This window comes from Cricetulus griseus, chromosome 3, assembly GCF_003668045.3.
Source record: "Cricetulus griseus strain 17A/GY chromosome 3, alternate assembly CriGri-PICRH-1.0, whole genome shotgun sequence".
In the NCBI taxonomy this organism is placed as follows: domain Eukaryota; kingdom Metazoa; phylum Chordata; class Mammalia; order Rodentia; family Cricetidae; genus Cricetulus; species Cricetulus griseus.
The window spans coordinates 24,232,727-24,255,520 of NC_048596.1; the positions used below are offsets into that span (position 1 = coordinate 24,232,727).

Below are 22,794 nucleotides of genomic sequence, written 5' to 3' on the forward strand. Positions count from 1 at the left end.
AGGGTTTATCCTGGCTCAGTCTGGGAGGTCACTGCTTTGGGCTGTGGCAAGGCAGAGCACTGTAGTGGGAAACATGGTGGAGCCAATCTGCTCTCCTCATCAGCCAGAAAGCAAAAGAGGAAGAGGTTGGGGTCCCACAGCACCCTTCTAGGGCATTTCCCCAGTGACCCAAGTGCTTCTCATTACACCCATGTGATAGCTATTCTTGGTTGTGAACATGACTACATCCGGAATTAACTAAAACCCAAATGCCTGGGCACACCCATGAGGGATTTTTTTCTTAGTTAACTCATTTGAAGTGAGAAGAGTCACTTCTAGTCCACATCCTTGAGTGACCCACCTTTAATCTGGGTCATGCCCTCAGCTGGCAACCTATACATGGGCGGAAGAAGGAAGCTTGCCCTCGCTTTATACCCTTGTTCTCACCAGCAAGCCTTCACTGACATTACAACCTACTTCTTTAGGAGTCCAGAGTATAATGAAGATTAGCGAGGCATCCAGCCTCGTGGACTAAATAAATGGACCTCCAATTGGCAGACAAGCACTGTTGGACTGGCTGGACCACAGCCTGTAAGCCACTCTAATAAGTGCTTTTCTCCCATATATGGATTCATTCTATGAGTTCTGTTCCTCTGGAGAACTCCAATGCACTCCACCTCCTAAAGGTTTCACCACTTTCCAATAGAACCACCTTAGAATAAAGCCTTTAACAAACTAAACCACAGCAACACGGGCTCATTGTATATGTATAAAACCAATTACAAAACATAAGAAAAGTCTCAATTAAAATAACAAAAATCAAATACTGTCATAATGCTATGTAATAATGGAACTATGTTCTTCACATGTCTTCCTCCCTCTCACTCCCTCCCCTCCCCTCTCTCCCTCCCTCAGTTGCTTCTTTTCTTTTTTTGGTGGTACCAGGGACCAAACTCAGGGCTTCAATGCATATTAAAAAATACCCTATAATGGAGTTATATCCCCAATTCACTGGCTATGTTCTAAGAAATGCATTGTGAGATGAGTTTGCCATGGAGTGAGCATTGCAGAGGGTAGTTACACAAAACCAGGTGGCTCAGTCTACTACACATCTAGCTATATAGTATATACTATTCTTAATTTCTTTTATTGTTTTTTTTTCTTTTTTGACTTTTTGGTTGAAAAATAAGATACAAGAATATAACTCAATGGGAGACCACCTGCTTAGCAACTATCACACACCCACAAAAGAAAACACATACACATAAGCCTAGGTTTACCTAGCACCATTGCCTTTCCCCTCCACATCTTGCCCCACTGGAAGGTCTTGGGGGCAATACTCTGCACAGAGTTGTGATCTCCTGTAACAACACCACCTTTACCTCCTAGGACCTAACACTGTCTTACAGCTAACTTTACACAGAAAAAGCGGAATCTAAAATGATGACTTGGGGGCCAGAGTATGGTCAGGGTTATGAGTGTTTATTGCTCAGAGGACCCAGGTTCAGTTCCCAGTACCCCAGATGCCTCACAACTGCCTGGAACTCTAGAGGGATCCAACACCCTCTTCGGGCTCCTGCAGGCTCCTTAGTTTATTCGTGTGGTACACTAAACTAAGGCAGATACAAACACATACACATAAATAAAAAATAAAAATTTTTAAAGAATAAAACAATTTTCAAAAGTGTAAATAATAAACCACTAACAGCCTCTTAGAAAGTATACAGTTGGGCTGGGCGTTGGTGGCGCACGCCTTTAATCCCAGCACTCGGGAGGCAGAGGCAGGTGGATCTCTGTGAGTTCGAGGCCAGTCTGGTCTACAGAGAGAGTTCCAGGACAGCCAGCGCTGCTACACAGAAAAAAAGTCTTGAAAAAAAAAAGCATACAATTGAACAATCTTTACTTTATATAACCAGCAGCATAGTAGATCTTTTTACCACATCCTTACCACAAATATGACACTGATGCACTGTGCTATTGACATCACCACAAAGATGAAATTACTATCTAACAGGAAGTTCCCAACTCCATTACAATCTTATGGGACTACCATCATAAATGAAATCTGTCATTGATCAAAATGTCTCTCCAAGGCACATGACTACAACCATACACCTAAAATGTATTCATGGAATACTCTCAAATCGTATTATGTTCTTGAATAGACAGTCTTAAAATTACCAAGATGTATCTCTAACTAATCTATAAATTTAGCTCAAGCGTAATAAAATACTTTCGAGGTCTTTTTTTTTTTTAAGAGCAAGACAAGTTGATTACAAAGTTCATTTGAAGAATAAACTAGAATTACCAGAAAATCCCTTTAAAAGAAAAAGTAAGTAACAAGATAGAGATAGCCCAATCGGATAGAACAATCAGAAAAGCCTCCTTAATTACCAGGGAACAGACATAAAAACATTAAAAGAGCAGAGAAACCAGATGCAGTACCTCTATGTATGAAAATTCAGTACCCAGTAGTAGCAACATCTACAGTCAATGTGGGATGAAAATCTACTTTTTAAATAATTAGTATTAAGCTATCTGGACTGCATATAAAAAGGGATAAAGATAGAGCCATTCCTTATGCCGTATCTCAGAAATATGCAATAAGAATCAGTTGTAAAAGAAAAAATTAAATCATGTAAGTACCAAAAGAAAATATAGGTAAAGTCCCTTAAAAGAACATAGTTTTTTTTTTTTGTTTAAAGATGTATTTATTATTTATGTATACAGAATTCTTGTCTGTCTGTATGCCCACATGCCAGAAGAGGGCACTAGATCTCATTACAGATGGTTGTGAGCCACCATGTGGTTGCTGGGAACTGAACTCAGGACCTTTGGAAGAGCAGCCTCTTACCTGCTGAGTCATCTGTCCAGCCCGAACATAGACTTTTATACTATGACAAAATCCAGAAGCACAAAGGGAAAAAATTTAGTTGTATTTTATTTAAAAAAAAAAAAACTTTTATATAAGGGGAAAAATTTAACCATAGGTAAACAACAAAATAAAAAATGTTCCCAACTAATGGTACATAAGTTTTTTTGGTTTGTTTAGTTTTGTTTATAGTTTCTCTTTAATATTTATTAAATTTTTCTTTGACAATTTCATATGTCTGTATATATGTGTGCAAGATGTGGAACTCTCAGCTACCTCTCCAGCACCATGTCTGTCTCCATGCTGCCATGTCCCACCATGGTGATTGATAATGGACTGAACCTTTGAACTGTAAGGCACCCAATTAAATGTGTTCCTTTATAGGAGTTGCTCTGGTCATGGTGTGTCTTCACAGCAATAGAAACCCTAACTAAAACACTGTTATGCCCTCTCCTCCTTTCCGGTCCCTTTCCCACATCTGTGCCTTTTTGTTTTGTTTTATGACCCTTTAGTTTTACCCAGTTCTGTCTCTGTGGCCACAGGTTTGGAAGCCATTGAAGCCTGGCTGGCTTACCATTTGGTACACAACTCAAGGTATTGACTGTCCTTCTCCCGGAATCTATCAGTAGCCAATAGTACAGCAGGGATAGGTCAGAGTCCCATTAGCCCCATCCATGACTGGCTGTTGACGCGCCCAGCCTTGTGCAGGTCCAACCACAGCTACTAGAAGATCGTGTTTGCAATAGCTGTGTCACACCCTCAAGGCAGCATCTCCCATCTCTTCACCCTAACAGTCTTTCCACTCCATCTTCCACAATGATCCCTGGCCTTTACAATGAGCAGTATGCATGCCCTATTTAGGGATGAACACTAAACTATCAATCATTCTAAGCATCATGAACACTCATCTTCACCAGCGGTCACTATAGAGAGAAGCTTCTCTGATTAAGGATGAGAGGACCACTTATCTGTGAATACACTTAGACTGCACCTTGGAGCCCTGTCAATTTAGCTAAGCCACCACAGTGAAGTTTCCAGGAGAAAGTTTTAGTGAGGTGACCCACGCCAAGAGAACAAACCCACAGGTCTCTCTGACAAACAGATCCTAGCTTTGAATCTTTAGTGTGCATTTAACTTGGAGTGCCTATAAAAGCAAAAAAAAAAAAAAAAGACCCACTGTGTGTTGGTGGTAGGGGTGTGTTCAAAGAGAGAGTGGCCAGTAGAACATAGGTGATTTGAAAATAGAGTGTGTCAACACTGAGGGTGGACATGTTTGATTAAAAATGGAACTAAGAGGCAGGGGAGAAGAGGGAACAGGGAGAGAGGGTTAGGTGAACTGAATTGTATGAAAAAGCCATATAGAACCCACTACTTTTTAAGCATATTTTAAAAATGAGTAAAAAACAAGTTAAAGAGAGATAGCCTGCATGTCTAGATAACACTGTTCCTAGAATCCATTGTTTATCAAAGAAAATCTCCAATACTAGATATAGGGTGCCTCTTTATATGGTCAGGACCCCAAAACAACACAAGCTATTTCCATTCCTCTTGATTACCCATCAGACCTAGACAATAAGACCATGTTGCTTAGGATACCTTAGGTGCAAGTTATACAGACTGCAAGCTGGAAGTGAGCTGGAAGATTCCTCTCTGCCAGCAGCTTTCACAGTGCCAGAAGGTACAATGTGGACTGCTAGGGAAGATAAAACATCAGTGGTCTCTACCAGAACCCTACAGACCGAAATACCAACCTGCCCTAATGGTGCAATAGTGGCATGGTTTATGGGGGTAGCCAACTGCTCTCAGCTTGGACTCCACAGGAGGGAATGGATACATGTGTGGTACTGTAAACACAGTCACAAGTGTTACCATGGTTTTGGAATTTTTATTGGGGGGGGGGTCATTTGTGTGTTTTTTAAATGTGAAATTGGGTTCTTTTCCCTCTCAGAATTATGGGACCATTAACAAGATCAAGCACCAACTGAGAAGCAAAAGAGATATTATCCCAGAAAGGGAGGCATGGGAAACAGCCTTGGAAGTCAGTTTCTTAGCATGCTGTGCGTCATGACAAACACAGGATAAAAGAAATAGAGAGAAAGGATTGGCTAACAAAAGGAAAGGACAATCCTGTCATTTCTGAGAAAGAGTGGATATTTTTCAAGAATTTGGTTAAAGATTTTATATCCACCAAGGGCCCAGGTCTGGTATCTGAGTCAGTAAACTGTTTGCTCCATGTATGCATGGCACGCGCATGTGTGGTGTGGTGTGGTGTGGTGTGTGTGTGTGTGTGTGTGTGTGTGTGTGTGTGTGTGTGTGTGTGTGTACACATCTGTGTGGATTCCAGAGATCATGTGGTGTGTGTGTGTGTGTGTGTGTGTGTGTGTGTGTGTGTGTGTGTGTACACACATCTGTGTGGATTCCAGAGATCAACATCCTGTCTCTTCCTTAACTGCTCTACACTCTCCTGGTGTGGTGTGTGGTGTGTGTGTGTGTGTGTGTGTGTGTGTGTGTGTGTGTGTGTACACACATCTGTGTGGATTCCAGAGATCATGTGGTGTGTGTGTGTGTGTGTGTGTGTGTGTGTGTGTGTGTGTGTGTGTACACACATCTGTGTGGATTCCAGAGATCAACATCCTGTCTCTTCCTTAACTGCTCTACACTCTCCTGAACCTGGAGTTGAACAATTTTGTAATCTAAACTCAAGTCCCCAGGCTAATGTGACAAGCACTTCACTGAGCTATCTCTCCAAACCCTGGACCAGTAAGTTTTTTCTCTCTGTGACTCTTAACATCTCTTGACTGAAGTTACTGAAACAAATTTATAATCAGAAAGGTTTTTACCTCTCACGGTGTCTGTAAAATAACTTCTCTTTACAGGGCACTGATAATTTATTTTGTAAAGTTCCAGTTTAAAGGAGCACTGTTCTAGTTGGCTTCCTGATATAAACAAGTGTTAAAACAAGTGGAAACTCATGTTCAACAGTGCACACCTTTAATCCCAGCACTCAGGAGGCTGAAGCTGGAGGTACTGTAGAAGTTCAGAACTAGCCTGGACTACAACTATCTAAAAAAAAAAAAAAAAAAAAAAAAAAAGAGTAAGTAAGTAACTTAGTGGACTATTCAAAATTCCAAGAAAAATAAGGAAATTGAACTTTCACTACATTAAATGTGCTAGTTGTAAAAAATAAATAAAAAATTCTTCCTACAGACATTAACTCAGAAATGTTTAAATGCTCAATGTTACATGACAGTAGAACTTTGGCAAACCACCCTAGTTTGATAATTTGTTTATAAGATTGGATTACTTGCTGGCCAAATAAGTTAGCATTATTCTAATAATATTTAAGATGATGAAAAAGGCAAGTTTATGCTCAAATAAACTGAGTCATTCCTTTTTAATATGTCTAAAAATAATCATCAAGATCTTCAAGGAACTTTAAAAGCTAGATAATTAATAATCACTCTATCATCTGGTTGTGAAATACAACAGAATACTAGAAGACGGACTACTACCTAACACAACTAAATTATATACTTTTGTTTCTCCTTTTTATATGTCCTGCAGAAGCCTTATTTATATCTAGGACAGTTAATGCAAGTGCTCATGTTTCCACTTTGGGAAAGTGTGTGAAGGGTATCTGTAACTACTGCAGGTCATGTGCTCGTGAGTATTGCCCCAGTAGTTTTGATATGAGGCATATTCATTGGTCAAAAGTTGAAATTATAACCCGTAATTAAAAGTCATACTAGGAAAAACAATGACCAGAGAGTGCAACTGTGAATTTCAGGCCGGTCTGGGCTACACGGTAAGTTTTAGAGGGTTAAAAAAAAAAAAAAAAGAATTCTCATTTTTTCCCTCTTTCGCACTCTAAAAACTTATAGAAATAAGTCCACAAACCTTTTGCTTATAAGGAGTGCAGCTAACACTATTCCTGCATTAAAAATTAAAATGAGGACCAGCAAGATGGCTCAGTAGGTAAAAGTGCTTGCTACACAAGCCTGACAGGCTGAGCACAACCCCTGGAATCCAAATAAAGCTCTGTGACTTCCACATACACACCATGCCATGCGCCCATGCATGCCAAGTATACACACACACACACACACACACACACACACACACACACGGGGCATATCATAGACACACACAACCATAGTAAGTGACATCGAAGTTTTAAAAAATTAAACCCATGTGAAGACATGCTAACACACATGTAATTCCAGCATTCAGGAGACGGAAACAGAATAATTACTTGAGCTCAAGAAGTTGGAGACGGAAACAGAATAATTACTTGAGCTCAAGAAGTTGGAGACGGGGCTGGAGAGATGGCTCATAGGTTAAGAGCACTGACTGCTCTTCCAGAGATCCTGAGTTCAATTCCCAGCAACCACACGGTGGCTCACACTATCTATAATGAGATCTGGTGCCCTCTTCTGGTGTATACATAATAAATAAATAAAACCTTTTAAAAAATTAAAAAAAAAAAAAGAAGTTGGAGACCATTCTCAGTAACACAGAGAGACCCCTCATCAAAGGGAAAGACAGAGAGGGCAGAAGGACAGAAGATGAAATGAAAAAGAACTTATTGTAGAATTGGATCTTTCTATTGTGAAAAGTAAGAACTTCCATGACAGGCTCTGTGTAAGCTGGAGAACCAGGACCAGGAATACAATTCCGAGAACATCAGAAGGCCGGGAACCACAGGGACTCCTATGGGTTCAAGAGTACAGGATTACAGAAGCTCCAGTACCCAAAGACAAAAGAAGATCCATGCCCCAGCACAGGAAGAGAAAACTCAGGGGCTGGAGAGCAGGCTTGCTAGTTAAGAACACTAGCTGGTCTTCCCAGGTTCCATTCCCAGCCCATAACTCCAGCTCCTAGAGATCTGACACCCTAGGCACCAGGATCATATATAGTGTAGACATGAATGCAGGAAAAACACTCATACCCATAAAATAAATTAAAATAATTTTGAGAGAGAGAACAAGAGAGAACTCAGCTTTCTTCTGCTATTCATTCTGCTAGGCCCTGCTCATATCATCAGATGAGGTACACCCGTATTGGTGAGGTGAAAAGCTAGGAAGACTACAGCAGGAATCACAACCCTACCTACAATCTAGTTCTTTTTTTAAAATAATTTATTTAACTTTATTTTATGTGCATTGGTGTGAAGGTATCAGATCCCCTGGAACTGGACAGTTGTGAGCTGCCATGTGGGTGCTGGGAATTGAACTCGGGTCCTCAGGAAGAGCAGTCAGTGCTCTTAACCTCTGAGCCATCTCTCTCCAGGCCCCTCTAGTTCTTAAACAAGAAAAAAATCTGAACATAAAAGCTAAACGGTAGGCACCTGCACAGTCACTAGATTACTCTCTAGTGTACATCAGGACGTCTGAATATCTCCCCCAACCAACCTAAATGTAGGGTACACTAGCGTTTCATTGGTTTCGAAGTAAAACGATTGTTTTAGTGATGCAAACCTGTGATTCCCCACAGCTGGGGAACCGAAGCAGAACATGCTACAAATTCAGGACCAGCCTGGTCTATTTAGCAAGCTCAACACAGCCAGGCTACACAGCTATTTTGTCTCAAATTAAACCCTGCCCCCCACCCAAAAAAGCTCCTAATCTTACTTAGACAATAAACAATTTAAAATTTAACCAGGAATGGTGGCACAGACCTTTAATCTCAACATGCTGAGGTAGATCTCTACGAGTCTGAGGCCAGCCTGGTCTACACAGTGAGTTCTAGGACAGCCAGGGCGATATAATGACACAGTCTCATAATTTTTAAACCTGCTGACCTCTACAGACCTCTGTTATGGTGTGATGGCCAGTCCTGATGTCTCAGTCATCCCTAGGGTCCAACAAAGGGACTTGGTCTCCAGCCTCCTGAAGACCAGGAGTCACACAACAAAATAAGGACTCATTTTCCATTCCACCTTTAATGGATGGGCAACTACCAAAAACAAAAGTACATTTTCTGATCTGTGGCAAATAAAAGCAGTACTGAATCACAAATCAATTGCTTCATGAACAAGTTAAGGAATGGCTATCCTTCTATGAGATTGGAGAGATCCTTCAGTAGAATCTAGATGTCACCAAGTTTTCTTGGAGTCTGATTCATATTTTTACGAGTATATATGTAAAGTTTGGTGAAAAGATTCATGTAAGTAAATTAAGAGTACTAATGAGGCCTTCCCGTATCATAGCAGAACTTTGTATAATAAAAACGTGTAACCTGTCTATTGAGTGCTCAGAGGTAGTGACACAGCAGACTCTAGGCAAGGTCTCTCATATTTTGAGCTTTCTGGGCATCTAAACACTCCTTCCCATTCTACTAATATGGAAACAAGGCCAAGGGAGTTAAGTGACTTTTGGAGTCATCAGTGGCAGGTCTATGGGAAAGATACAAAGTACACCTGATGAACTGGCCTCTGAGGTAGTGAATTTGCAACTCGAACTGACTTCACTTTATCTACACTTAACGTCAAGAAAACAGAGTTCCATTTCCAGGAAGTGTATCCTGAAGAAAGACTATTGACAAGGCACAATTCGACTCAAATTCCTTAAATGAACAAGTTCCTTCATACTAACTGCAAAAGACGAGACCTTAATTCTTGAAGAGTGTCTAACCTACTGTTAACGGTTCTGTACCCGTACCAGCTAATATTCCATTGGGACAGCAAGTACACCGTCTGGTATGGAATATTCATTACCGGGTACTACTCCTAATGGGTTAGGAACCATTTTAAAATTGTCAAACTGAAAATGTAATGCAAAATTTAACAAGATGCTTGTCAATAAGTAAAAGCTTCCTGTCCCAAGAGCATCGTCACCCCAGCGTGAGCCCAAGCCACCCGCAGCTCCCCTGCAGCCCACGCTCGCGTCTCGCCCGAGGAGAAAGGTGCTGCCACGGGGGAGAAAGGTGCTGGCGTCTCCCGCCCAATTTCAATTCTCCCACGCCCGGAGCAGTCAATGCGCCTGGGTTCCCTCCAGAGCGCAACTTGGCACCCGGGTCAGTCACGCCGGCCGCCGGCAGGTGACCTTCGTCCCCAGCACCGAGCCGACAGCCCCGCCGCAGACACAGCGCTCGCTCGGGTCAGGGCCTGGGCGCATCGAGGGCCCAGGCTGGGGCGGCTCCCGGGGTCAGGGACACCCAGCAGCCACACCCACAGGCGACGCGGTGACAGGTGCCCCGGCCCTCCGGGCCCCGCAGCCCACGAGCGCCCGCCCCCGCGCGCACCACCTGTCGGGCCGGCGCGCGCGCGCACCCGGCAGCAGACGCCCCGCCCGCCTCCTCCGGATTCCCGGGCCAGGGCGGCCCGAAAGTGCAGCAGATGAAAGCTTTACCGGAGGGTGGGCCCTACGCAGGCGGTGTCGGTGCTCTCGATCTCCTGCAGGATCCGCTCGTGCTCCGGGACCGTGCCCAGAGCCTCGCCGCCCTCCGCCATCTTGGCTGGCAGCGGAGGCTCCGGCCGGGCGCGGCGCCGCGCGGACCACAGGAGCGAGCGGCAGGTGGCGCAAGCGCGGCGCGGCTCTGCGGGGCGGGGTTTGCGGGCGGGGGCGGGGCTTGCGAGGGCGGGGCGCAGAGGGTGGGGTCCGCCCGCCCGCCGGGAGGTAGCGCTGACCGTAGCGGGAACAGGCCACCGGCTCCACTTTTCCTCGCCACCCGCCCCGGTTATATAGACGCATATATTAGTGCCAGAGCCTCAGCTGCGCGCCGCAGGTACCGTAGCAAGGCGGAGGTGACCCGTAGTCACACTTACTCCGTAACAGAAGCTACCAGAGCACCCGATGGGCTTTAAATAGTGGCGAGTCAGAGAGAGGCAAATGCTCTCGCGAAAACCAAAACTGGGTGTGGGTCGTTAAGATTTATTTTAGGGACTCTGTATCACGAGTGTCCTGAGTAGATCGTGTCCTCTGCCTGATGCGAGTTCACTGAGTTTAGACATCAACTATTAAACGTGAGGGAAAAGGAGAACACAAAGGCACTTGCTGTCAGGATAAAAAGAGGCCTAGGGCAATGTCTCATTTAGTGGCAAAGCTCTTGAACCCAAGTGCGCCCAGATAGTGGTAGCTGGGATGGGGTGAGAAAAATACATCCCCCCCCCGAGAGCTCGGGGGAGGGGGACGGGGTTGCCTGACAAAGAGGTGGTAAGAAATGCCAGGTGGCTTGAGCAAAGGAATCCATGTAGAAAGAGTCTTGCTTAACTACCTGTATCTAGGACATGATGTAAACCAGTTTGTCATGATCAAAGCAGTGCTGGAAGATTAATCAGAAAAGAGTTCAAACCTACCCTGAGGGACAACTATTTTCTGGTTCCCATTAATCCAGGAGCTTTGAGCTTCCCTCTGAGTCAGACAGGCTTTGCACTAGCCAGCTGTCAGACTCACTCCCTTCCCTGAGCCTCTCCTGCAAGCCTTTCTCCTTCCTCCTCCCCATAGGAAACCCTGGGAGATGGAATTGAGTAACAGTTAAGAACATGAGCTCTGAAGATGAGTGTCCCAAACCACATTCCTTGATTGGCATCACTTCACAGATTGTGACAGTAGGCAAAACCTAATCCTTTTCTTTCTCAGTTTCCCCATCTATAAATATCAATAACAGCAGTGTCTACCTTATACTGCTATCCTAGATTATATTAATTATTGTTATTTCTGTAACAAATTACCACAAAAGTCAGACCTTACAGTGACTCTCACTGAGTTACAAACAAGGTGCCAACACACCTGCATTTCTTTCCAGACTCTAGTAAAGAATTTGTCCCTTTGCTTTTCCAGTTCCTAAATACTATTACATCCTTTACTTGTGGCTTTCTCACTGTGTGGCTCTGGTATCCTGGAACTCACTACATAGACCAGGCTGGGTTTGAACTCACAGATATCTGACTGCCTCTGCCTCACAAGTGCTGGGATTAGAGGCGTGTGCCACCATGTCTGGCTTTAAATAAATAAATAAATAAAAAAGATTTACTTATGTGTACTATTGTTTCTCTATATGTGTATCTGTGCACCATGTACAGTGCTCACTGAGGTCAGAAGAGAGAGAGCATCAGATCCCCTGCCACTGGAATTACAATTGTTACCCACCATGTGAATGCTAAGAAACAAAGCCGGGTCCTTTGCTAGAGCATCGAGTGCTGTTAACCGCTAAGCCATCTCTCCAGCCAAGTTTCATTCATTTCACATACCTGAGTGTTCAGTGCACAATGACTTGGGAAACCAGAGAATCTGCTACACCTGACAGCGCATTTCACCAGAAACCAAGCCCATTGCTAGTTTGAGTGAAGCCACCAGAGCCTCACTCCTCTTCCCACTGTCTTGATTGTACAAGGGAATACAGCCTTTCCTGGGAAATCCCATCTCCACATGCTTCAGAATATGAATGACAGAAAAAAAAAAAATCAGGACGACCACTATTGTCACACTCTGTTAAGGTCCTATTGGGTTTTTTGTTTTGTTTTGTTTAGTTATGCACCTACTGATAATTCTAAACATAGCAGAGAAAGCTTCGGGAATTTTTTTTTTCTTAAAAACCAAACAATGCTTTAAAGCCACAGAGAAACCCTGTCTAGGGAACACTCCCCCCCCCCCGAAAAAACAATGCTGAAGTTCTGAAGTAATTGGAAAATTTAGGATGAGTTAGAAAGAAATGGTCCAAACAGGTCTAAGCAAAGGGCAGAAGGTAGCTGCCCTGAGATTGGTACCAATTAGAAATGTAAACTATTTGCTTTTTCTTTTGTTTTGTGTTTGTTGTTTGTTTGTTTTCCAGGACAGGGTTTCTCTGTGTAGCTCTGGCTGTCCTGGAACGTACTCTGTAGACCAGACTGACCTCGAACTCAAAGATCTGTCTGTCTCTGCCTCCTGAGTGCTGGAATTAAAGGCGTATACCACCGCTGCCTGGCTTAAACTATCAAAATATCAGCAGTTTCTTCAAAGTTGCTTTTTGTGTGTTGACATCAAACATCCCATAATGCTGTTGTATTTCGTCATCTTGAGAGAAACCTGTGGTACAGTGTAGACCAACTGCAACTCCCTGATACCCATGTCTATCAAGAGCTCCGATGTAAGAGACACTATTTATGAACTTCTGTCAGAGGCCATAAATCTCATGGCTATTCATACAAATGGGTCTTTAATAAAAATAAGTTAGGCTTTCCTCTGCTGACTGCTTCTCCAACTACTGAGGCAGTCCTGCCTGGTATTAGCACTCCCTACCTGCAGGTTCCACTCTTGAAAAGGGAAAAGAAACCTGAAAACTAAATCACAAAAGAATGAGGAAAATTTTTCTCTTTCCTACAAAGAAATAAAGCAAATTACAGAGCATCTTGGTTCAGAAAGTAAGCATGACCAGAATGCATTGCTCCATAGAGTAAAGCCAAGTTATGAACACAAGGAGAAGGGGCATGCTGGACAGGCCAGCTTGCTGTTAGTCACTGCCTCCTGCTGAGGTATTCCTCTCCTAAGCATTGGCTACGCAGACCTTTCCCTTCCCTTTGAAATCTTGACACCATCTCTCCAAACCCAGTTCCAAATGCTCCCCTTGGGAAGCAGGGCTGCTTGAAGCTACCTCTTACCGGGCCCCTTTCCGGCCCTGCTAGAGAAGTTGCCTCACCTTGAGTACTATGCTTTCTTCTGCACAATTCAGGACTGAAGGAAGTCAGTCCACTGACCACTTCTCCTTTGAAAGCAGTTTCTGTTGCTTCCTCTCTGTGGCCTTGGACAGTTCTGTTAGTACCTAAAGGGTTTTGCTTTTATATTTTGTTTTGTTCTGGTTTTGTTGTTGTTGTTGTTTTGCTAAGAATTTAAAACTAAATGTGTTTATAACTAAGTTTTCTGTCTTTGATTTTGTTTTGGTTGTTTGGTTGGTCGGTCAGTTGGCTGGTTGGTTTTTTGTTTTTTATTAAATTAAGGGTCTCAAAAATGTCACCACGAGGGCTGGAGAGATGGCTCAGAGGTTAATAGCACTGTCTGCTCTTCCAGGGGTCCTGAGTTCATCAATTCCCAGCAACCACATGGTGGCTCACAACCATCTGAATGAGATCTGGTGCCCTCTTCTGGTGTGCAAGCATGCATGCAGAGAACTATATACATAATAAATAAATAAATAAATAAATAAATAAATAATAAAAAATGTCACCACGCTGGGCAGTGGTGGTGCACACCTTTAATCCCAGCACTTGGGAGGCAGAGGCAGGCAGATCTCTGTGAGTTCGAGACCAGCCTGGTCTACAAGAGCTAGTTCCAGGACAGCCTCCAAAGCCACAGGGAAACCCTAACTGGAAAAACAAAACAAACAAAAAATGTCACCACAAGCATGCTAGGCAACTGTCACACTCTTGACAGTTTAACAGAATTTGCATGTTGGAAATGGAAGCCATGGCAAAGCTCCCCACCTCTCATCACCCCCAACTCCCAAACCTGTCTCAAAGCTAACCTTGTCTGTATATTTCCTAAACTTCACTTCACTTTCCTGTAAGTTGTAAGACTGTCCTGAGAAAGCTGGAGAGAAAGTAGGAAGTTTGGGTTTTGCTCTCTCCCTAGTTTCGACAAACTATAATGAACCCAGTTTCTTTTACTGATTTGTGGTCTCTCCTGGTTCCTTGTGTGTGTGTGTGTGTGTGTGTGTGTGTGTGTGTGTGTGTATGTGTGTGTGTGTGTGTGTGAGAGAGAGAGAGAGAGAGAGTATGTGAACGAGAATGTATCTGTGAATGTGTTGTTTGTATTTGTGTGAGAGAGTGTGTGAGTGTGTATGTGGAGAGTGTGTATATGTATGTGTGTGAGAGAGAATTGTGTGTGTGTGTGTGTGTGTGTGTGTGTGAGAGAGAGAGAGAGAGAGAGAGAGAGAGAGAGAGAGAGAGAGAGAGAGAATGTGTTCATGAGTGTAGCTGCACTGGTGTAAAAGTCATAGGACAGCCTGGGGTGTTGGTCCTCACCTTGTTTTGAGACAGAGCCTCTTTGTCTTTCACTATTGTATACACCAGTCAGCTGACTTGGGAGCTCCCAGGGTGGCTCCTGTCTCCACCTCCCCTCTCACAACAGGACCACTGAGATTACAGGGCCACTCTGCTGGGCCTAGCTTTACGTCTGTTTAGGGGATTTGAATTTAGAGCCTTAAGCCCTTTACCCCCTACCTATCTTCCCAGATCAGCTCCAGGGTCTTTATCTTTTCCCTCCCAGCACTGGAGAGCAAACCTAGGTCCTGCCATAGTGATCAATTCTTCCTGTGTGTAATGAACCTGAGTGTCTAGTTACAGCCACAGACTGAGTTGTCTGGAAACACTGCCACTGAGCTACATCCTCAGCCCACTATCTTATCTGCACTTTAATCGCACGTAAGTAAAAGGAATTCGGAGAAAAGGGTGGAGAGCCTGTCCAAGGGTACATGGTTCCATTCGTCTGCTCTGAGGGGGGAGGGTGCAGATAGTAGGGCACACCGGAAGATTTCAAGTGCACACTGAGTTGTTTGGGCAATGGATAGTAACTGCTGGAGACCCACCCAAAAATCTCTCCCCTGGGAGGGGAAAGATAAACCCAGAATATATGCCAGGAAGACTGTCACAGCATGATATCATTCTCTGTCCAGCATGAAATTAACCAGCCAAGTGCAGATTTGACATGGGAAACTGTAGTCATTAAAAACTTACACTTTAACCACATGTCTCTAAACTAAGCTTGACTTAATAAGACATCACCTTTAGGAGGAGCATACAAGAAACAGGTGACCTAGTGGGGCACTTTAACTGCTTAGGGTCAAATTCCAAGTGACCTCTTAGTAGTTGTTAGGCTTCAGGGACTTCTTAACTTGTCTAAGCCTCAATTTCTTCAAGTGGGGATTAGGCACAATGAGGGTCCCTAGTGCATCAAATTGTGTGTGGGTTAGAGATAATATATGTATAATGTTTAGTTAGAGTTCTATCAACATTGGCGCTGGAGACTAAAATTACCAGGCATTTGTCAGTAATTTGTCAGCATCTGTCATTATATAGAACAACAATTTAACTTCCTCCTTGATGAAATAAAAATAAAAGGCAAGCCACAATCATTCTTTTTCCTAGCCACTGCTACAGTAACATGGCTGGGCATCAGGGCTCCCAGATTATGTGCCTTGACATTTCTGAAAGTTTAGTCAGTGGAAACCACATAAAATCTGTTTCCTGCTGTCACAGAGGAGGAAAATGGAATATGTCTTTGTCTTAACCTCGTGGGTTCCAGAACCACTTCATCCGGCCCTCTGGACCTAGTATTAGGAAGGCACACATCTCTTCCTGTCCTGGGGGTCAGTGCCCATCCCTAGAGGCACAAACCATGGTGGTAAACAAACCAAGGCATCTAGCTCCACTTCTAGACAATGCTCCTAAAGCAGACACCAGGACCACACTCACTGCCCAGGCAGCTACGTCCAGGTAAGCTTAATGCTGTAAAAACCTGTTCCATGTGGGTAAGAATATTTCTATTAAAAAAAAAAAAAACCCTTCCTGCAGTGGAAAACCCTTTAATAAACACATGATCTTTATGCTCTCAAGATTTGCTAACCTTGACAGGCAGTGGTGGTGCATGCCTTTAATCCCAGCACTCGGGAGGCAGGGGCAGGTGAATCACTGTGAGTTCAAGGTCAGCCTGGTCTACAGAGCAAGTCCCAGGACAGTCAGGGCAACACAGAAAAACCCTGTCTTGGGGGGGAACAAAAGAGATTTGCTAATGTCTTTCCGATGCTTCTTAAAGACATGTGATTATAATATAATTGTAATATATAAAGAACTGTAACAAAATGTAAACCATACTGGCTCTAATAAATTAAGAGTTCCAGCTGGCTTCTAGATGATTCCAGATAGCCTGTCTCAAGGGTGAACCTCCTGCTTATACTTTGTGAGTACTGTGACCCCAAGTGACCATGCCTTGTAAGTACATGAGAATAAACTGCATAGGGACAGGGTGGATCCCTGCTGCAAACCCCTTGCACAGGAACCCGCACTCCCATTAAGCTCAGGACCCCAGCGTGGAGAACAATAGAAGGAAATCTGGCATTACAGCCAAATAAAATCAGTTTTTCATGTAATATGGGCCAGTTCTCAGGAGTTCAAAAGTAATCAGCCCCAAGTTTGATTCATTCATCAACTGTTTTTATTGCATGGGTTTTGTTATTATTGTGGTTTTTGCAGTACTGGGCAAGTGCTTGACTACTGAGCCACATCCCCAACCCTACAGCAATGGCTGGCTACACAGCTTGCTCCAGTCAAGGAGCCCAGACTGCCAAGGTACTGTAAATGCAGTAAGCCATTATCATTATCATCATCATCATCATCCCTCTCTCTCTCTCTCTCTCTCTCTCTCTCTCTCTCTCTCTCTCTCTCTCTCTCTCCTCACTCCCTCCCTTTTTAAAAGGCTACACGTATAGGTGTTCTAGCTGAATGAATGTATGTCTGTTCACCAAGTGTGTGACCGGTACCCGAAGAGGCCAGCAGAGGGCATTGGATCCCCTGGAACTGAACTTAACAGATGGTTGGGAACCACCACCTCAGTACGGATCATTGAACCTGGGGCAGCCAGTGCTCATAATCACTGAGCTGTCTTTCCAGGGCCCCTTCTTTCTTTCCTTCCGAATGCTTATTACTTACTTCCTTATTTGTTACAGTTCTATGTACTGAACCCAGGGCCACACATGCAAGTACTTAACCACTGAGCTGTACCTAGGGTTGGTTTGTTTGTTGAGGAAAGAAGGTCTCATTTCCCCCAGGTTGGCCTCAAACATACTACATAGCAGAGCACACAGATTGCAGGCATCCCCGGCACACCCAGTCTTACCCAGAGCTTCATGTATGCTGGACAAGCTCTACCAACAGACCTACGGCATTTTCTTCTGAACAGTTTTCCTGAATTCCATCTTACACCCACAAAATGTAGTACAATATACAACTCTGATTAGGGAATAAATGAGAGAGTAATATTGCCCTAAGTATCAAATATGATTTTTTAAAGGGACACCTTTATCCCTTGAATGTTATGCAGCCAAAATAAAATTTTCATTACTGCAAGTCTTTCTTGAGTGCTGGGACAGCCAGATATAAATGAAACTTTTTTGTGTGTATGAGTGTTTGGTCTGCATGTATGTCTGTGTACCATGTCAGAAGAGGGCATTGGATTCCAAGGAACTAGACTTACAGATGATGTGGGTGCTGGGCATCAAATCTGGGTCCTTTGGAAGAGCAGCCAGTGCTCTTAACCTCTGAGCCATGTCTCCAGCACAGCAACTCCTTTTAAAACAGTAACTTGGGAGCTGAAGAGAGAGCTCAGTGGTTAAAGCCCTTGCTGCTCTTCCAGAAGAACTGAGATGGGTTCCCAGCACCCACATCAGACAGTTCACAAACTGCCTGTAGCTCCAGCTCTCAGGTGCCTGATAGCTTTTTTGGCCTCTGTGGGTATCCACACTCATGTGGTATACACAGATACACACGTCGACACATAAATAAAAAATAAATCTTAAAAAAAAGAAAATACAAACTTCAGAAACACAAGGAAGTCAAAGTCTTTCTGAGCCTGATAATGAGGTATTTAAAGGGGATTTTATAAGGCTCTGTGGTCAGTTCAGAATATCAAGATGCTGACATTCACATTGCCCAATCGTGTGACTAAAATTTTTTTAAGAACTACAAAATTCTTTCTAAAATTTCTCATTGCTTGTGTTTGGAGAGATGGCTCAGAGGTTAAGAGCACTTGTTGTTCTTGCCAAGGAACCGGGTTCCATTCCCAGTACCCACATAACTCACAACCACTGTCCATAACTCCAGTTCCAGCAGAATCGGATACCCTCTTCTGACCTCTGCAAGCACCAGAAATGTTCATGGGGCACAGACATACATGCAAACAAAACACTCATATACATAAAAATGAAAGTATTTAAGAAAATTTTATGACTTAATATTTCCCAGCTACTCAGAGTTTCAAAATGTTGTGTTTGCTTATTGTGACTCTAAATTACATTAAAAATAAAGTGTATATGTGACACAGATATATATGTCTCAGATGCAAACAATAGTTGCAATGCCTAGTGTTTACTAAGCATTTGCTATGTACCGAGCAAGCATTGTGCTAAGCTTCATAGTCAATAAGCCCTTGCAATAGGCTGCATTGTATTTGCCATGCCATAACTCTGGAAACTAAAGCCAAAATCATACAAGCAATGAATGTATATGGCCCACATTAAAACCTAGATCTTTACCTAAATCAACATACTTAATAGAATGAAATAAAACAGGAATCTTACATTTCTGAAAACATAAACAGCAAGAGCATTCTGAAGTTGAACTCAATCAGTTAACTTTTTAATGTTAAGATTTGAGGATATAAAAAATTTGAGGATATATTTAATTTGGAGCTAAAAAAAAAAAAACCCTCTTCTTTCCTTCTCTGAAAGCGGATTTGTTATCTTTATTCCTAAAAACATTCAAGTCAAAGAAATATGATATCCTGTTTGCTCTCAGACTGGTAAAACTTCACGCTCAGCTTTTGGAAATGTGCCCAGGGGAGTCTGTGAATACAAGTGTGAAACAATTATGCTATCACAAAACAATTACAAAAATTTCTTCTGGTACGTCATCCCGTACAATTCCCTTTTCCTCCTATTTTTTCCCAGCCTTCTGTAGGCCCTTTTGTGGCTATGCCCCCGCCTCCACCCCTCCACCTCCCACTGACTTTGCAACACCCACAGTTTGTCCTGACTTTCTTATCAGGGAGGCTCTGTTCCAGCAACAAAACATAGGTTGACTTCTGAACCAAATCGGTTCAGACCTATTTTCAGAGTCTGTGCTACAGAGCTGAGAACACACCTGCAGGACCTCAGGAGGTTCAACATCCGGCCGTGCAGGGTGTGGCTAGTGGTTGAGGCCTAGTGTCAGGAAGTTCTAGAGTGAATGTGGTAAATAGATAGACATGCAAACACTTCCATTGCCCTCTCCTAAAACCATAGCTGCTATCACTAGTTTGTTAGGATCTTCCTCACGGCGATTCAGGAACCATTGGCACAAATGATTTGATAGTTGAAATCCGTTGACCTTCCTTTCTCAAGGAGGTTTTCTGAACACAGCTAAGATGTTAAGCTTTCCAGGGATAGCCTTTGAGCCTGGGGGAGGGGGGGATGTCCCCTAGAGGGAGGAACTGGCGTGGAACCAGGTAGGTCTAAGCTAAATAGAGGAACAGGAGTAAAAATCAAGGCAGCTGAACAGAATGAAAACATCCTATGGATATAAGTTATGTGTCTGGCTGTAGCATGGTGCAAACGGTGTGCCCAAAACAAAAGGACACTGACAGCAAAACTAATTCAAAGCCCCACCTGGTGGTGAACTGCACCCTGCCAGCATTACTGCCAGATAGGAGACGCTCAATGCCCGAAGCTAACCTGTGCTAGGACAATGCCTGATGGTAGCAGGTTTTCTTTTCCATCTCTCCCCTTTCTCTTCAGTCACCATAGCTGTGGCTGTCATGGTTTTGGTTCTATTGCAGTGATAAAAATACCTTTGTAAGAAACAACTCTGGGAGCTGGAGAGATGGTTCAGAGGTTAAGAGCAATGACTGCTCTTCCAGAGGTCCTGAGTTCAATTCCAAGCAGCCACATGGTGGCTCACAACCATCTGTTATGAGATCTGGTGCCCTCTTCTGGGGTGCAGATATACATGGAAGCAGAATGTTGTATACATAATAAATAAATAAATTCTTAAAAAAAGAAAGAAAGAAAGAAAGAAAGAAAGAAAGAAAGAAAGAAAGAAAGAAAGAACTCTGGCCGGGTGGTGGTGGCTTACTCCTTTAATCCCAGCACTTGGGAGGCAGAGGCAGGCGGATCTCTGTGAGTTCAAGACCAGCCTGGTCTACAAGAGCTAGTTCCAGAACAGCCTCCAAAGCCACAGAAAAATCCTGTCTGGAAGAACCAAAAAGAAAAAAAAAAAAGAAAGAAGGAAGGAAGGAAGGAAGGAAAAGGAAGAAAGAAAGAAAGGAAGAAAGAAAGAAAGAAAGAAAGAAAGAACGAACTCTGGGAGAAAGGACTTGCTTAGCTTCCAATTCCAGGTTACAGTGTATCATAAGGGATCGAGCTTGAAGCAGCTAGCCATGCCCACAGTCAAGAACCAAGAGAAATGAATGTATGACTGCTTAGTGCTCAGCTAGCTTTCTTTATTCTTTTTTTCTTCTTTTAGCTCTGCCTGTCCTGGAACTCACTCTGTAGACCAGGCTGGCCTCGAATTCACAGAGATGCACCTGCCCCTGGCTCCCTGAGTGCTGGGATGCAAGCCCTGTGTCACCACCACTGGGCACTTACTTTATTCTCATACAGTCCAGGGCCCCAAACCAGGGGGATGGAACCACTTATTTTAGGCTAGGTACATCCCATCTCAATCAATACCAGAGAATCACCTACAGACGCAGCACCCACTCATCTAGATAGTCCCTTACTGAGACTCTCTTCTTCCCCGGTGACTCTCCATTCTGTCAAGTTGACAAATAGAACTAACGGCCACCACGGCTAATATGAGATTCTTCTACTTTCCCATCCTGGAATTTTATTCTCCAACTCAATTTGTACAGCTATAATGGGCATTTCATGGGTTACTCAAATCTTGGGCTAGCAAAGTGTCTCAGCTCTCAAACTCTCTCTCCTTCAAACAGCACAACAGCCCATGGTACCATATTTCATACACAGGATGAAAATTACCATAAGGCCTCAGAACCATGTGGTTCTCAGCCACTTTTCCAAAAAGGAAGGCAAGATGCTGGCCCAAGGGCCTACTGAGGGCAGCAGGAAGGGGAGTAGCTTGCTCTGGGAACATCTTGAAATCAAGAAGTGGGAGGAATACACGGGTCATCTGTGATTCCTGCCGGTATGTTTCCTGCTCTCAAGGACCCAGGCTCTTTCTTCCATAGGATGTGGCGGGGGAAGTGAATGTGCCAGGAACATTCTCTGGCTTTGCAAAGAGCAACTGAGTCATCCTTAAGTGACATTGGTGGAGACAGTGTAAGCTCCTGCGCTGCTCTTCAACGGTACACCTCAAATTCCTGCCTGAAAAATAAAGAGGCAGAGAGAAGACGGTGACAGAGTTTAGGATGTTTGCAGAAAATGCTTCCTCTCCCCCACGGTAGGGAAAATGAGTAGGAGAACTCTCAGGTATTTCTCTGCCTCAATTCCTGCACACTGGTATTTCCCTGGGAAGGTGTCACGGATTCCTAGCCTAATCACCTCAGTGCCCTAACCCTCCCCTCACTGTCCATTCCAGGACCTCACAGTAAGACCTTTTTGCCTCTTCTAGGCAATCTGCTTCCACTGAAGCCCTTCCTCTCTGCCCGTAGCCCTTGTAATTTTAAAAGTTTTGCCTTTTTTTGATTTTTTTTTGTATTTGATTTTTTTTTTGCATTTGTTTTTAGTTTTCGGTTGTTGGGGTTTTTATTGTTACTATTTTTAGGTTGTTTTGTTTGAGATAGGGTCTCACTGCGTAGCTCAGATCAGCCTGGAACTCGTGATCCTCTAGGCTTAGCCCCCTGAGTGCTGGGGTTATAGGCATCTGCCACTACAATGAGACTCGTTTCTTCCTTTCATTGAGATATCAACTTTTTCTCTTGACTGTCTATTTTCTTTTGTCTTACAAGGATGGGCATAGTTTGTAGGTTTGGCCCAAGACTGGGATACTAAAGAAGAAATGGACAAGACCAGGAGTGGAGGTCAAGGACTCTCAACGGTATTGGTAGCAGAGACTGAAGACACTGACTATGCTTAGGGGCCTTGACTCCCCCTGTCTTGCTTCAGTTACACTTCCAAACTAGCCACTGAGCAAAGAAGGCACACATTTCAGAAGGACTGGCTGGTACAGTCAGTATGATCCACATGGAGAAACTCTTTTGCATCTACAACTGTACATTGCCAATCCAAGATCCAGTCGGTAAGACACAGTAGTTTTTTTGTGG

At 43.6% G+C, this 22,794-nt stretch overlaps 1 protein-coding gene and 1 non-coding gene across 5 annotated transcripts in view; one reads left to right on the plus strand and one right to left on the minus strand.

Moving 5' to 3' along the window:
- Positions 1-10,362, minus strand: part of Exoc6 (exocyst complex component 6) — a 128,515-nt gene extending 118,153 nt beyond the window's left edge. For 2 of the 4 annotated variants that reach the window (XM_027407453.2, XM_027407452.2), the window contains exon 1: positions 10,201-10,362. In XM_027407453.2, coding sequence (XP_027263254.1) covers positions 10,201-10,301 — 101 coding nt within the window. In that variant the 5' untranslated portion in view covers positions 10,302-10,362. The remainder of the gene's footprint in view (positions 1-10,200) is intronic. The other 2 variants (XM_027407455.2, XM_027407454.2) reach the window with 1 other exon arrangement.
- LOC113834850 lies at positions 8,617-8,703 on the plus strand. Its single transcript, XR_003483743.1, has one exon. It is a non-coding gene; the product is annotated as a small nucleolar RNA SNORD86 (small nucleolar RNA).
- Positions 10,363-22,794: the final 12,432 nt, after the last annotated feature.